At 38.9% G+C, this 16144-nt stretch overlaps 2 protein-coding genes across 2 annotated transcripts in view; both read right to left on the bottom strand.

The window, feature by feature from the left end:
* Positions 1-3494: 3494 nt before the first annotated feature.
* ARL4A (ADP ribosylation factor like GTPase 4A) lies at positions 3495-5734 on the bottom strand. The gene has a single exon (XM_060157108.1). It carries the CDS (start codon positions 5732-5734, stop codon positions 5132-5134), a length of 603 nt encoding a protein of 200 aa, XP_060013091.1. The 3' UTR covers positions 3495-5131.
* A 33-nt stretch (positions 5735-5767) lies between these two features.
* Positions 5768-16144, bottom strand: part of SCIN (scinderin) — a 134705-nt gene continuing 124328 nt past the window's right edge. Inside the window, exon 16 of the mRNA XM_060157107.1 lies at positions 5768-5820. Within this exon, the coding sequence (XP_060013090.1) occupies positions 5813-5820 (8 nt within the window). The 3' untranslated portion in view covers positions 5768-5812. The remainder of the gene's footprint in view (positions 5821-16144) is intronic.

The raw sequence follows: 16144 nt of genomic DNA, 5'->3' as shown, positions 1-16144 counted from the left end.
GACAGTTTAAGCATGAATAGGGATAATAACTGCAAAGGATTGAAATATATCAAATATGTTTAAATGTGTAAGGTTATAATGGTATTCAAAATAAAACAAACCTCACTGGTCACCCTTAGAAGTTGCTAAGGAATCAACTTATCTTGAAAATTAGTAAATCAAAAGAAACAAGCATTTATCTTGCCTTTCTTTTAAGAACTGAACCTCAGGATAACCAAATCATTGATTCCGAGCCCCCTGAAGTGGAAGCAGGGAGTCTTAAACACTGGACTGCCAGGGAAGTCCAGAAAGCTTCTTATCAGCCAGTCCTGTCCAATGCCGTTATTTAAATTTAATTAAATAAGATTTAAAATTATGTTCCTCAATCACACCAGCCACACTTCACACACTCTATAACCACATGAGGCTAGTGGCTACCACATTGGACAGTGTAGATACAGAATATATCCATCATCACAGAGTTTTATTAGATGTCATTAAGACAATGACCATCATTGATTGCTACCAGCACAAAGAGACAACCAGACCATAGTACCTATGGATGAAAGTACAAAACACCACCTAAAACACCATCTAAAGTAGTCTTGAGGAAACCAAGAAAAGTGAGAGCACATACAAAGAACATGTTAAGCACCGAAAGGGAGATGCATTCAGCAAGATCCAGAGTGTGGGAAACTGTACAAGAATAAATTGCAGTGAGAGGGGAGAAGGAAAGGGGGGACAGGGAGAATAGGGAGGAGAGGGAGGGAAGGAGAAGGGGGTGTGGTGCGAGGGGGCGGAGAGGACCTATAGAGACATATCAACCAATCACAACATATGGACTGTTATTGATTTGATCTTGACTGCAAAAACTTGTAAAAACTTTAATCGGGGAAATGTAAACTCTGAATAGATATCTGATTATCTTGAAGAAGTATTATTAGTTTTTATTTTATATGTGATGATATTGAGAGTGTTTTTTTAAAGGGTGCTTATCTTTTAGAGACACATGCCAAAACATTTATAAATAAAATATAATTTCTAGGACTCACTTCAAAATAATACAGGGGTAGGGGGAGAGGAAAGGGGACAGAAAAAGATAAGAATATAGAGAAAATGGGACAAGAGTTCATCATTACTGAAAGTACATGAGAGATACCTGGGTGTTCATTACAGTATTCTACTTTTGTATAAGCTTGAAATTTGTCATAATAAAGTTTTATTTAAAACTAGAGCATCAGTGAAATCAATCAACTTCAGCATCTCCCTTCAACCACCCATGTTTTAGAATGCTGCACTTTTAAAGATATTTAGCACAGCTCACAAGCAAAGCTCCCTTCTTGTGTGTATATGTACATGTACATATAAAAAATAAATTTATAAGATGTGACACTTGGAAGACTGTTTCAGCTGGCATTGATTCAAGTTCTTAAACAAGGTTTTACTGGATGCCTACTATAAAGCAGATGTTGTACTTCTAAAAAAGCCTGAATTTTATAGTATTGGAATTAAAAATTTATCAACTATACCATACTGCCTCTCAACACATACTGATTCGTACTGGTTAACAATAATAGCTACCATTCATTGAGTTCTTATCAAATGCTTGGTGGTGATGTTTACATTTACATTATTTCATTCAGTCCTCTCAAAATTCTATGCAAGAGTCTTCATTTTACCAGGAAGGTATTCATACGGTGAGAAGTTCCAAGGAACTTGACAAAAGGTCACCTGTGTAAGAGTGGGAGAGCCAGGATTTGAACCCTGATCTGACCTCAAATCTTATGCTGTTTTTAGACAAAACACTTAACATCCACCTAAACTAGCCTCCAAGATAGGTATTCTTGTATTTCTAACTTACATACACAGAGTTTGACATATACTTCAGCTATGGTTTGTTGAGACTATTCTGATTGTCATATATTTTAATATTAACTTTGTGATTCGTTTACCGTGCTATACTGGTTCATATTAAGCTTTAATTTAAGCATCCCAGTTTTCCATATAACGTGTAATTAAATCTGGTCTCTGAATCACATTGCTCTCACTCAGCTGATGATTTGAAGTATATTTAATATCCTAAATTTTTTTATTGTGGTAAAATACACATAAAACTTACTATTTTTAGCTGTTTTTAGATGTATAATTCAGTGGCATTTAGTATATTCACAATGTTGCACAAGCATCACCACTATCACAGAACGTTCTGCTAAATTTAAACCTTAAATGTAAAATTCCAACCTCAAATGATGGTATACTCAACATTCCAAGTTCTATTAGCTAACTATTGAGTGTTACATCATCAAAAGTTTAAAGAAACGTTCTTTTGTGTCACTGTTATAGCTAAAGAAACCATTTTGTTTACATCACTGAGGAAACTGTATTAAACAGAACCTTGCAACACTGTACCAAAGATCTCTTTCCAGGTCAACATGAATAATTAATGAAACATTCTTTAAGTGTCAAATGCCTTGTACAAACAAAAGCATTCTAAGTCTGCCCCTTCCTTCTGTTCAGAAAGCATCATCCTTCTACAAATTAGTCATTCTCTGTCTACATACATATATTTATACTAATAACTCCACTTTTTGGCTTCTAATGATTTATTTATTTTTCCATGATTCTTAGTGAACCTATCTTTTTTGGCTACTTAAAGTGTACAACTATTTTTTTCTAAATGTTTATAATCTATTTTAGAACAACTGTGGCATGTAAAATTTAAGGCTCTTTTAAATATCAAAGCATTTTTTTTTAACTAAAAAAAATTTTTACTTTGTTGATACTAATTTGGATTTAGAGTTGCTGTTCTTGATTGATATTTGGCATTAAACCAAATAACTTCAAATATAAAAAAAAATTTTAGAAATACACTTTAGAAAAGGTGTACCTTAATAATAATAAAAAAAAAACTAGATGTAAAAGCATTGTCTAAACTCTTTAGGGTTTATTTCAAGACTCCTTATATCCTATCCTATGGTATTAACAGCTAGAATAGGTGGTGGAGAACCTGAACTTAGCAAACTGGAAAATTTTATGATGAGTTTTCTAGCTGAAAATGTGTTTTATAAATAAAAGCTAGTATAGTGTCCATGCCATTTTCTCTTTTCTTTTTGTTGTTCACTAAATATGAAACACTTAGATAATGTGGATTTGCTTATCAAATTCTTAGGCTACAAAATAAGGGTAACACATAAATTCTCAAGAGATAGTTAAAGCATTACTATTTTACACAGGAGTACATAAAAAGTACAGGAAGGCTGAAAATCTAAATTGATTCACAGACTTTTCTTTCAGCAAGCTTTATTAATCCATCATGGATCTACTCATGTTTGTATATGATTTCATACAGTGAAGGGTTAAAAAAATAAAGGTTCTCCCAGAAAACAACCTTTGGTGCCTATGTCACACGACTATAGGACTGTGTAACCCAGCTTTCAAAAGTTGTTTTTCAACTACTAATTAGTAGCTTCATCAGAAGTGGAAGTACATACATTAAAACTCAAAGCCAAACACTGTTCTCCTAGTGCCTCAAGTAGTTTATTGGTAGTTATTATCCACATTTCCATGAATATAAACATTCTAAATGACTGTCACTAGTGCAGGTACATTGAACATGTGAAGGCTCCACAGGAAGCTACTTCATTTTGTGTGAACATGAACCAAGTTTCCAAAAACTCCATTTAAAAAAACCAAAAAAACCCAAAACCAAACCCTGGTAGCAAAGTGCATTTCTTTTGGTTATCTTCAAAACAAACAGGTGTTGGCTTTAACACATAGAAATCATGTTGATTTGCTATATATGGTCACAGGAAGCAAGTCTTTACCTGTAGATAAGAATTAGGTAAAGGTTTTTCCTCCTTTTAATTTAGAGGGTTTTTTGGATTCCAAAGTAAACAGTACCAGTGAATTTTCACAAAACATAGCTTTGCTACTTTCCCCTTCATTTTCTATAATCGTAATTCTTATCTGTAGTACTGTATCATTTCTTCCTACCTTATAATCAGGACTAGACTGCCTGCATAACACTGTTCAGTTTGTAAACAAAAAATTAAAGCTCAGAGCACATAAGGACCTCTCTTACATTTTCACTGCACAGTGCATTAGGTGTTGGTTATAAAGCTTCTGCTTCTCTCAAAACACTACAAAAATATATGAAAAACCACATCTGTGTTCAGCCAGCAAATATAATAAAACAAATATTTTACAACTGGAATACTTTAGAGACCATGTATTGTAGTTACACCCTCTTGACTGAATTCATCAATTGCTTTCTTCATAAATCCATACATTTGTCAAAGCATATGCATTTACGATTAGTCTACATGCCCAAATTTACTATGTAAAAGAGTTAAGTAAATTATTTTAGGTTCTTTAACTGAAAGTGACTCTGACAACAAACTATTTCTAAAACAGCCCTAAATCCCCAAAAAGGTGTTTTAAACCTGACCGTGTAAAAAGATGCATAGCTATTTCTAGAAAGTAAAAGACTATACACCAAAACATGCTTTGTCAGAAAAACTAATCCATGCACTTGAATATGCCCCAAATACCTCTTTTTAAATTTTAAGTTAGACCAACTTAAACATCGTCTAGAATTAAGATACAGCATTACAGTATTTGATTCCAGAAAATGTCAAAATTCATTCAGCCAAACTTAAAAAGCCAAGCACTGCCTCCTTGTCCCTTACTGGTTGGACCAACGTGACCAGTATGACTGTATATATTAATCTACCTTAACGTTTCCATTCATTAGCATAACATACAAAGCCTTGCATGCAATTTCTTTGCAAAGGCTTCCCCCCAAAAGATGTAAGCACAAAACACTAGGCAGACACTCTTCAAAGTTTTATTTCACTAACTTCAGGTCAAATTTCCACAGCTGTTTTCTGGTCAATTTTCTATCTTTGCTTGGCTTCCCAAAATGGTAGTACCAAAAGATTTGTGGGGTAGGCAGAAGAGGCCATTTTAAGAAGCACTGCATTTACTCATCTTCCACAAGGCAACAGAGTTGGATATCTGATTGTTCAACAAAACAAAGCTTTAACAGCATCCAGGAGGGCAGGCAGGCAAACCAGGATGTAGACACTCTTCCATTTGTCAAAATCAGACCACAGAAAACCTACTCCACACAGATCTAAAAGGTTATCACCATTCATCTTTTCTTTTTCTGCTGCCTCAACATTTTTCTTCTTTTAATTATCATATCATGTAGTTTCTCAAGTCCTTCCTTCAGTCCATCGCCTATGATTGCACAGGTGGGCTGCAAATGCCAGGGAGTTGATGAGCTCAGTTCACCCATTGCTAACAATTTCTCAATTTCTGAGAGAGACAATGAGTTCCTCAGGTCTTGTTTGTTAGCAACTATTAGCACAGGGACTCCTTGATTTTCTGATATCCTAGTTATTTTATGAAGTTCAGTTTTGGCTTCTTCCATCCTTTCAACATCAACAGAGTCCACAACAAACACAATGCCATCTGTGCATCTGGTATATGACTTCCACAGTGGCCTTAATTTCTCCTGACCACCTACATCCCAGAAGTGAAAAGTGACTGTTTTAGAATTTCCCAAGGTTACCTTAATTTTTTCCGTGTTAAATCCTTTGGTAGGTACGGTATTTACAAATTCATTGAACTGCAGCCTGTATAACACAGTTGTCTTTCCAGCAGAGTCCAAACCCAGAATGACAATGTGGAAGGACTGAAATGAAGGCAGGCTGGACAGGATAGAAGTCTGGTCTGACAGTCCATTCCCCATTTCCAGCTGCAAGGAAGTGTTCCAAATTGAAAGGCTTTCTTCTTACTGCGTGAGAACTTCTCTTCCTAGGGGATCCAGCTACCAGACTGAAGGGGAAAATGAGTAAGTTATTCTTGTGAAATAATGTGCTACAACTGCTTTTCTCTCTTCCTGCTAAACTAAGCAACACGAGGAACTTGATAAATAAAACTTGCTTCAGTAAACAAACCAAGTGAGATAAGAAACATACGCGATCCAAGGTAAACGACAGAATAATCATTGCCGTTGAAATTCTTTAACATTCACTGAAATTGTAGCCCCTGGGTCCCCAGACCTTTAAGACCTCATACCGGAGACAACCTAGTCACCAGCAACTCGTCCAAGTCGCAGTAACCACAGAAGTGCCTTTTTTGGCAGAAAATTTGTAACACATAATCTGATCTTCAGAATCTAATTGTACACGCTTAACAGCATACCCAAGGTCACTATTAGCCTCCGCGCGCCAACCGCCCCACCCCAAAATACAATGCTCTCACCTCCCGAACTGGAGCCTGGATCCAAGTGAGAAAGCATTGGCAGGCTTTTCTACGCGGGGGCAGAGAAGCACCCCACCGCCGCTCAGCTTAGCTCTCCACGCAGCTCCGGCGGTTGCCTCACTAGAAACTGTGGGTCCAGACTACGACCACGCCCACTCCACACGGCCCACCCCTGAGCCCAAATCCCATTGGTCACCTGCGTCAGCGCGTCCATACCACACGCGCCCCCGCGCCCTAATTGGTGAGTGTAACTGCCGCTCCCAGCACGGCGGAGCCGGGCTCTCCCTCGGTCCACAGGCACCACCTGTTGCCCTCAAGTTAGAAAAGAGGGCGCCTGCGGAGGGAGCCGAGCGACCCCTGCAGGGGAAGGGGAGCCTCGGCCGGTCGGTCTGGTCCCCGCCAGCCGGCTCGCTCCTCCCGCCCGGGCGCACCTGCAGCGCGGCCCACGGATGCCATGCAGAGGTTCTCACATCCGGGGCCCACGGTCACCGCCGGCGCCTTAACCCTTTGTCCGCTGACCGGAGGGTGCTCCCTGCGGCTGCGCCGGCCCACAGGACTGAATGATCCGACCTGTGGCAGCCGCCGGGGCAGACCCGCTGTCCTCGCAGCACGATCCCCTCACCTCGCCGCTCCGCACCCGGCCGGCTCGTCTCCCCGGGCAGGGCGTGGCCACACCAGCTGCCCGCCCCGCTGCGGCTCACCTGACTAACGTCCTTCCCTGGTCCGGACCCAAACGTGGCTCACTGCCGCTCGGGAACGCGTTGATACCAGCGGGAGGGCGCCAGCGAGGCCTGGGCGGCGGCAGGGGACGAGACACCTCTTCCAAGGCTCTGGCCGAGCGCCGGGCTCGGGGCTGCCCTAACGGTGCTCGGCCGACCGCTACCGGCGCCTGCCACGGCCCCGCCCCCTTCCGCGCTAGCCGGCCAGTCGGAGGCGTGCGGGAGCCGGGTCTCCTAGCAACGCCAAAACAAGGTCACGTTCGAACAGGCCTAGCGCTGACTGACTGCGGGCCAGTCAGGAGGGGCTTCCGGTCTCATCCCCGAGAGCCGCTGCTGTCTCAGACGCTTTCTGCAGCCGGCCGCGAGCTTCGGGCGGACGACACCCGGGTCCCACCCTGCACTGCCTATCCTCAGGGCACTGTATGGCGTCCTCAGGGCGGTGGCCGATGACGTCGGGTCAGGGATTTCAGAGGACACCAGACAGGCGGGCCCCTTATATAACGGGGTGACTTGGACGTGCCTCAGTAGCTGCCCAGACAGTCCTGGGCCAGCTTGGTGTCTGTAACACACACTCCTTTTGCCGAGCAAATAAATGCTCTCTGCCACGTGATGCTACCAACATCTCCGTGAGGTGGCGACAGGTAGAAATATGCCGCGTTTTACAGATGAGGAAATCCACTGTTTGTTTCTAATAATCCAAGGAAAATTAGTGGTGGTCCTGGAACTTCAATCTGCTAGTTACTAAATGCATAATGCTTTCCATTGGATAATTCTGACTCTTATTGCAACTGTGTGCTTGATCCATAGATGTGCAAATATTTACTGAACACTTAATAGGCAGTAGGCACGATTTTATGTGCCGGGGATAGACTGGCGCTCGTGGAATATTGGAGTCTCATGAGAGAAAATGGAAGTAACCAAATTCCCACAAGAATAAATGTAATTACAAAATAGGATCATTGATAATTTAAGAGTACTTATGACAACAAATAAGGAGGAGTACTGACTTAAAGTTCTGGGAAATAGTTAATGAACAAACATCTTTTGGGTGGAGACAAAGATATTGGAAGAATTTTTATGGTGCACTTTTCAAAAAATTTTCACTTTTTAGATATGGACTGAAATTTCCTCAAGAAATTTCCTGATTTTTCTCAAGACCATTATTGCTATATTTATCTCCATTAAGACTAGCATAGGAACAGTACTTGTCACACTAGACTTTAAAAAATAACTGACGTAAAACCTAAAGACTAATAAGCACAATGCATGTTTTCAAAATAGCAACACTAATTTTGGAAATAAAGCTAGAATTCTCAAACGGCATATTCTATCAAGTTATTTATCTAGTATAAGCTAAGGCTTGCCTTATTAGTTATAATTGTGGAATCTCGTTAGCCATTTACAATAATTAGCAAGCGAGTGATAAAGGGCTAGTCTCCTTGGAAATTTAAAGATATTCTTTATTAAGCTGGAGAAAAACTTGCGAATTCTCATTAAAAAAAGAAATAAGAGCAAGATTCAATGACAGCTTTCTTTTTATAGTAGCTTTGAAATCAAGCAGGCCATATTAGTTGCATATTCCCATCATTACTGCACACACTTCCCTGAACAAAAAAGGATGAGATAGGAAAATATTGAGAGCTTACAGCCTTGCAGAATCACCTATACCAAATTGTACTTTAATGTTTTATACTAGGCTTATAACTAGAACCTGCTTGGTTAACTACAGCCTGTGGGTCAAATTCAAGAGATAAGAATGGTTTTTACATATTTAAAGGGCTGCAACAGAAAAGACAAGATAAGACTGCAATAGAGACCATCTGGGGCCTTGAAAAACCTAAAATATTTGCTCTCAGGCTCTTTATGGGAGAATGATACTTGCTTTATGAGCAGTAACAACCATATGAAAAGGCAGCAAATGATAGAAAAAGTGATGAAATTCATGGAATACATTGTCTACTTTGTCTCACAGTCTTTCTATAGAAGGCCCATTCAATTATTTTATTTAGATGCTATGCCAGGAAAATGCTCCCTTTAGGCTACAGCTCATAAACTGTGTGCTGAGGTGCTCTGGGGTACCTCAGGGAAATCATAGGGCATGGGATATTTTAACTTTTTGAGGGGAACACAGTGCCATCTGTTGGACTCTGTTAACAACTACAACTATTAAGTTGTCTGGATCTATCTACTTAATAAACAGAACTTTGGGGTATTTCTTTTGGCTTGAGGCACCATGAAAAAATTATGGAGACACTAGGAGCTCTGCCTTTAGTTACGGTTTTCCAAACTTGGCTAAAAATGAGAATCACCTCGTAGTGCTTGTAAAATACAAATTCCTGGTCCCTATTACAGACCTGCCAAATCAGAATCATCAGAAGGGCTACTGAGTGATCTGCATTTTCAACAAGTATCCTGGTTAATTAATGATTAGACATTTTGAAGAAATATTAATCTTAAAGAAATTTTATTATTAGAAAGGAAAAGTAAGCTTTCTCCTTTCAAATAACAAAACTGAGTAATTTACCTTGTTTCTCCTTTATGAATACCAGGACCCAGATCAAATCTGATGCCTGAGGCATTCTTTTTCTCCTCCATAATCTGATTTTCTACCATATACTTAAGTTAAGCATCCACATACTGCAACTAATGTCCTTCCTGACCTTTGCCACTCCTTATTTTTATATATTGCTGCTGCTTCTAGAATTTCTCACTTTATTTGTTTCAATACATATTTATTAGAGTTTCCCAAATTTGAAAGTCTGGGTAAACAGAAGGCATGCTTTCTGGCAGAAGGAATTAGTTCAGTGGAGGTGCTAGGAACACAAGCACATAATTGCTATGATATCCAGCAGGACTTATGAGTAGTAAAATAGAAGTTATTATCAAGTCCTATGCTTGCACAAACTTTATCTGACAGAATAGCTTAACAGAAAAATCATAATTTTAAACTGAATATTCAAAGAACTCAATATTAGACAAGGGGTAGGGGAACAGAATCGCAGGTAGAAGTAACACTACGCAGAGCATGGAGACATTAAGTTTATGATATGTTCAAACCCATCCAAAAAGAGGAGATGATAATTTCTCATGGGAAAAAAATAATGTGCTAGGGGCACTTTAATGGATAGGTCTTCCAGACAGAAAATCAATGAGGAAACAGCATTTAAACAACACTATAGACCCGATGACTCTAACAGACATATATACAACACATTTCAACAGCAGCAGAATACACATTCTTCTCAGACCCACATGGAACATTACCCAGGGTAGATCATATGCTAAGCCACGAAACAAGTCTCGACAAAGTCAAGAAGATTGAATTCGTATCAAGTATCTTTTCTGACCACAATGGTAAGAAACTAGAAAGCAGTAACAGAAGAAACATTGGAAAATTCACAAATACGTGGAAATTAAACAACACAGTCCTGAACAACCAATGGATCGAAGAAGAAATCAACAGGGAAATCAGAAAAAATCTTGAAACAAATGAAAATGGAAACACAACAAAACAAAACTTACGAGATGCAGCAAAAGCAGTTCTAAGAGGTCATTTATAGCTATAAATGCCTACATTAAGAAAAAAGATTACATTACATTTCAAAGAACTGGAAAAAGAAGGATAAACCAAGCCCAAAGTTATCAGACAAAGGAAATGATAAAGATTAGAGCTGAAGTAAGTGAAATAGAGAATAGAAAATTAATAGAAAGATCAACAAAACTTAGGGTTGGTGTTTTTAAAAAGATAAATTGGCAAAACTTTAGCTAGACTAACCAAGAAAAAAGAGGATTCAAATAAATAAAATTATAAGTGAAAGAAGGGACCCTGCAATGTATACCACAGAAATACAAAGGATCGCAAGAAAATTCTATGAATAATTATACGCCAACAAACTGTACAACCTAAAAGAAATGGATAGATTCCTAGAAACATACGACCTACCAAGACTGAACCATGAAGAAACAGAAAATCAGGATAGACCAATAATGTGTAAGAAGACTGAATCAAAGAACTCCCAACAAAGAAAAGCCCAGGACCAGATGGTTTCACTGGTGAATTCTACCAAACATTTAAAGAAGAATTAACACCAATCCTTCCCAAACTCTTCCAAAAATTGAAGAGGGAAGGCATACTCCCAAACTCATTTCATGAGGCCATCATTACCCTGATACCAAAGCCACAAAAGGACACTACAAGAAAAGAAAACTACAGGCCAATATCCCTCATGAATATAGATCAAAGATTCTCAATAAAATACTAGGAAACCAAATTCAACAGCATATTTTAAAAATCATATAACATGATCAAGTGGGAGTTATTCCTGGGATGCAAGAATGGTTCAACATAAGCAAATCAATAAATGTGATATACCATATTAATACAATGAGGAATTATACATACACACACAGACACACACACAATGGAATATTATTCAGCCTTAAAAAATAAGGAAATTCTGCCATTTGCAACAGCATGGATAAACCAGGAGGTCATTATGCTAAGTGAAATAAGTTAGAGAAAGAAAATACTGTATGGTATCAATTATATGTAAATCTTAGAAAGTTGAATTCACAGAAACAGAGTAGAATGGTCGTTGCCAAGTGCTGGGGGGCAGGGAGGTGAAATGGGGAGCTGTTGGTCAAAGGATACAAATTCCAATTTTAAGACAAGTTCTGAGGATCTCATGTACAGCATGGTGACTATAGTTAACAATACTGCATTGAAAGTTGCTAAGAGACTAGATCTTGATTATTCTCAACACACACACACAAACGGTAACTGAATAATGGATGTTTTAACTAATCTTATTGTAGTAATCATTTCACAATATAAATATATATCAAATCATCATGTTGTACACCTTAAACTTACACAATATCATATGTCAATTATAACCCAATAAAGCTGGAAATAAAAAGATATGCCTAGGAAAAAGACATTTTCCTGTGCCCCAAATAATAGCAGAAAAACAGATGCATTTTATGTTTCTGAAGTGTATCAGTACCATTCATACTCATGGTAATTTATTCATGCTTCATAATCGTATAGTCAGAAAGTTTTTTTGAGCTAGACTCAATTTTCAATTGCCTCTTGAACTCTGCCAAATACCCAGCATGTTCAAAACTTAATTAACACTTCATTATCATTCCTATTGAAACATGGCCCACCTCTTTTAGTCTTTTATTTTTGGTTTATGGTAATTTATTTAATAACCCCAAGTAGTGAATTGGGAGATTGGGATTGACATATATACACTAATATGTATAAAATATATAACTAATAAGAACCTGCTGTATAAAAAATAAATAAATTTAAATAAGTAAATAAATAAATAGAAGCTTTATCTCCTCCAGAAAAAAAAAAAAAGAACCCCAAGTAAAAATCTCAGACCTGTTGTAAAAATTCTCCTATGCCTCACTTATGATTAGCCACCAATGTCTCTTTAATCCATTTCTTTCTTTACATTCCCACTTCCACTGCTTACATCTGGTTCTCATGATGTGTCTCCTAAACGGGTTAATTCACCTCCTAACTGATTTTTCAGTTAATAGGCAGAGGCACTGGGATTTGTTTCCTATGTCTGGCACCAGAGTCTGTTCTCCTTTCAATTACATTCAAGGGAGTCCACATTTAGGTTAATTCACTTTGATCCACTGTAGCATAAACCCAGGGTATAATTTTGATAAGACTTTTTTAAAAAAAAAAGATGTCAGAAGGGAAGTATAACCCAAAATTCACTTGGAATGAATGCCTAGATAAGAATTCACCTGGCCACAGGTCCAAAACCCTCCTCATTAACATTTTATGGTCAGCTTCAAGGTCTAACTCCACCAGGACAGACTGCCCCTTCCTCCAAGAGGACCTCCATGGGCCTCTGGACACTTATTTCAGGCCCAACTGCAAAAAGGGTCAGGGGTAGAAAGATGTCATGCCATGCCACATACAAGGCCTACTTTCTATGGCTCTACTTCCTGACCTTGAACCTGCCTCTTCTGGGATGAATGACAGTAAGAATGTCCAGTCCAACAAGACCCCAATAAGGCCATCACATGAGAATATATGAGTCCCGATTCTTCTCAGTTTTAAGTAACACTCTGTGTTATATTTGATTTCAACAGTCTAGTTCTGTTCAGTCCTTTTTAGATTTCTGCCATGTGTCCTGAACATCTTAAACCTCTCTGACACAGGTTTCATGCCCTCTCGTTGGAGTGCTCCAAGGCTCAGTCCTTCAGTCTTTCTTCTTAGGTAATTTGATCCAGTACCAAGGCTTTAAACAGCCTCTATGCTCTCAAATTTGTCTCCGACCTGGACCTCTTCCCTGAACTCCACAACTGAGATGAATATAAGCACGTCAAACAACCACTAAACCTGCTCCGCAGACTCAACATTTCTCATCGCACCCAGTGGCAACCCAGTTTACCTACTTGATGAGAGCAAGAACCCAGGAGTCATCCTCATTACATCTAATCCACCAGCAAGCCCTGCAGACACGTATATCCACCACGCTTCTCATCACCCCACTGCTGTCCCTCTATTTCATGTCTATTGTTTCCCTGGTCTTCTCATATAGTTTCTCTACTTCTGGGAGAAAGCTTTCCCCCCAGGCTCAAATATCATCTCCCAAGAAAGGCCTCCCCTAAATACTTTATCTGAAGTATCTACCCTGCCCACCCTTCTCCACCATCACTCTCTTTTCCTTATTCTGCTTTATCTCTTCTGCCTAGCACTTGTCTCTATGTGGCAAAATTTGTATTTGTTTACCGTGTGCCCTCATTAACTGTCCTTCTTCTTTTCCACTGTAAGTTCTAGGAGGCAAGGATAATGTCAGTCTTACATACCACTGTATCCTCAGCGTCTACTGCAGTGTCTGGCACATAGTAGGAACTCAGTGAATTTATCAAATGAATATTTAATATCCTAAGAACTGCCCAAACAGAAACCCACAGATCTCCACAAAAACAAATAATAATTTCAAGGCACAATTCCATACAGAGAAAAACAGAACAAATGACTTGTACCTATTTATTCTTAAATAGCCAACAGATCCTAGATAAACAACTTTGAATGTACCATTGTTAATAAGATAGAATGCTTAGCTTCTCAGTATAAAATATCTGCATTAACAGTCATCTCAGTATTTTTAAGACTAATCATCAGGTACTTGCTGTGTTTTTATAACTAATGAACCTATTCAGGCGGTTTTCTCATTCCCAAGAGCAGAAGGACCCCAAGGAGTGTTCACATCTTTACACCTTTTGAGGCAGAAACTGATTATAATTTGAGAGTAAGTATTTTCCTCTATCTTCAAATCATTCATATTTTGAATATTTTAGTTCAAGTTTCAGCCAGGTTTTTCTTTTTTAAGCATTTCCATGTTTTTTGTTTGTTTTCACCCAATATTTGCTTCTTTGTTTTTTTTGTGGTTTTTTTTTTGCGGTACGCGGGCCTCTCACTGTTGTGGCCTCTCCCGTTGAGGAGCACAGGCTCCGGACGTGCAGGCTCAGCGGCCATGGCTCACAGGCCCAGCCTCTCCGCGGCATGTGGGATCTTCCCGGACCGGGGCACGAACCCGTGTCCCCTGCATCAGCAGGCGGACTCTCAACCACTGCGCCACCCGGGAAGCCCCATGCTTCTTTGTTTTATTAGTGGTGGTCATCCTGTTGTGGGTGCAGGGTAGGGGCACAGTTATCAGAGTGTACATGGTTAACATGACCACACTGTTCCCTTTGGATAAGAAATGAAAACCATTATCTTCATGAGTCAGGGAGAAGCACAAATTCCCCCTTTTCAATTAAATATATCCTGGTACTTTTTTTTTTTTTTTTGCGGTACGCGGGCCCCTCACTGTTGTGGCCTCTCCCGCCGCGGAGCACAGGCTCCGGACGCGCAGGCTCAGCGGCCATGGCTCATGGGCCCAGCGGCTCCGCGGCATGTGGGATCCTCCCGGACCGGGGCACGAACCCGCGTCCCCTGCATCGGCAGGCGGACTGTCAACCACTGCGCCACCAGGGAAGCCCTATCCTGGTACTTTTAACATCAAGGGTTCGTATGAGCCTGGTATAAAATATGTAACAATCACTCTTGAAATGACTGGTTAGAACTATCATATATAATTGCAAATGCTCCCTTTTTTTGTCGAACACAGAATGAAGGGATTGGATAACTAATTTCAAATTCTCTAATCTAAAATGAACATCTGTAAACTTAGTGTGGAAAATTTCGTTTTTACTCAAAATAGAATTGATATCATAACATTTTGAGATGTTTTAATTAAGGTAAAACATTTTAATATCTAATGAGATGGTACATAGTAAAATATTGCCTCAAATACTCTCACATTATTAAAGAATTTCTAACAAAGTATCTTTAAATGAGCTTTATGGATAAATATAAAACAAACAATAGACTAGTTCTCATTACAAAAAGCTACCTACTAAATAATTATATTAGGACAATTTAGAAAGACTATAGTCTATAAACTAGTGAAAATAATGGGAAGAAAAAGTTTTGTCACATTTCTCTTAAACCTATTTTATTTGTTTGTTTATGCACGTACTTAAAAACATATTCCACAAACGTTTGATAGAGCAGCAAGCTAGTACCGGAATAGATACTTAGAAAACTACAACTTGCTTTTTGCCCTAATGAGTGTGTGCGTGTGTGAGTGTGAGAGTGTGTGTGTGTGTGTGTGTGTGTGTGTGTGTGTAATGGTGTTGCAGGAGTTGACCAGGTGTGGCAGGTGATGATCTGGAAGAAAGACAAAGGATAAATAATTCAGTTTACTAATCCTGAAGAAGGAGTAACTAATTTATGATGGTAAACAATATAATAAACCACCTTTACATTTAACATTTAAGGGGAGCTTGGACTCTGGTTTATTTTAAAATGAGAAGCCAGGTAGAATCTTTGCTTCCATTCAATGAGTTCTCATGTACTGATAAAAAAAAAGCATGCTTTACTGGAAACTTTGTTCTTGATGAATGATAAGAAAAGGTTATTTAAGAGAAAGATGACAAAGTATGCCACGTGTTTGAATATCAACATATTGCTCACTCTATCGCTATAAATAATATATTTTGGTTGCCTATGGAGAACATTACAGAACTTAAATGAACTTTCTATTTTGATGCAGAAGTCCTAATTAAAGTCTAACAAGTAAACCATTAATACAAAG

Source organism: Lagenorhynchus albirostris, chromosome 8 (genome assembly GCF_949774975.1).
Source record: "Lagenorhynchus albirostris chromosome 8, mLagAlb1.1, whole genome shotgun sequence".
In the NCBI taxonomy this organism is placed as follows: Eukaryota; Metazoa; Chordata; class Mammalia; order Artiodactyla; family Delphinidae; genus Lagenorhynchus; species Lagenorhynchus albirostris.
This window is presented reverse-complemented; position numbering and strand designations above follow the sequence as displayed.

Excerpts from the sequence above, each read along its gene's own strand:
- ARL4A (XM_060157108.1), bottom strand. The coding sequence starts at position 5,734 with ATGGGGAATGGACTGTCAGACCAGACTTCTATCCTGTCCAGCCTGCCT.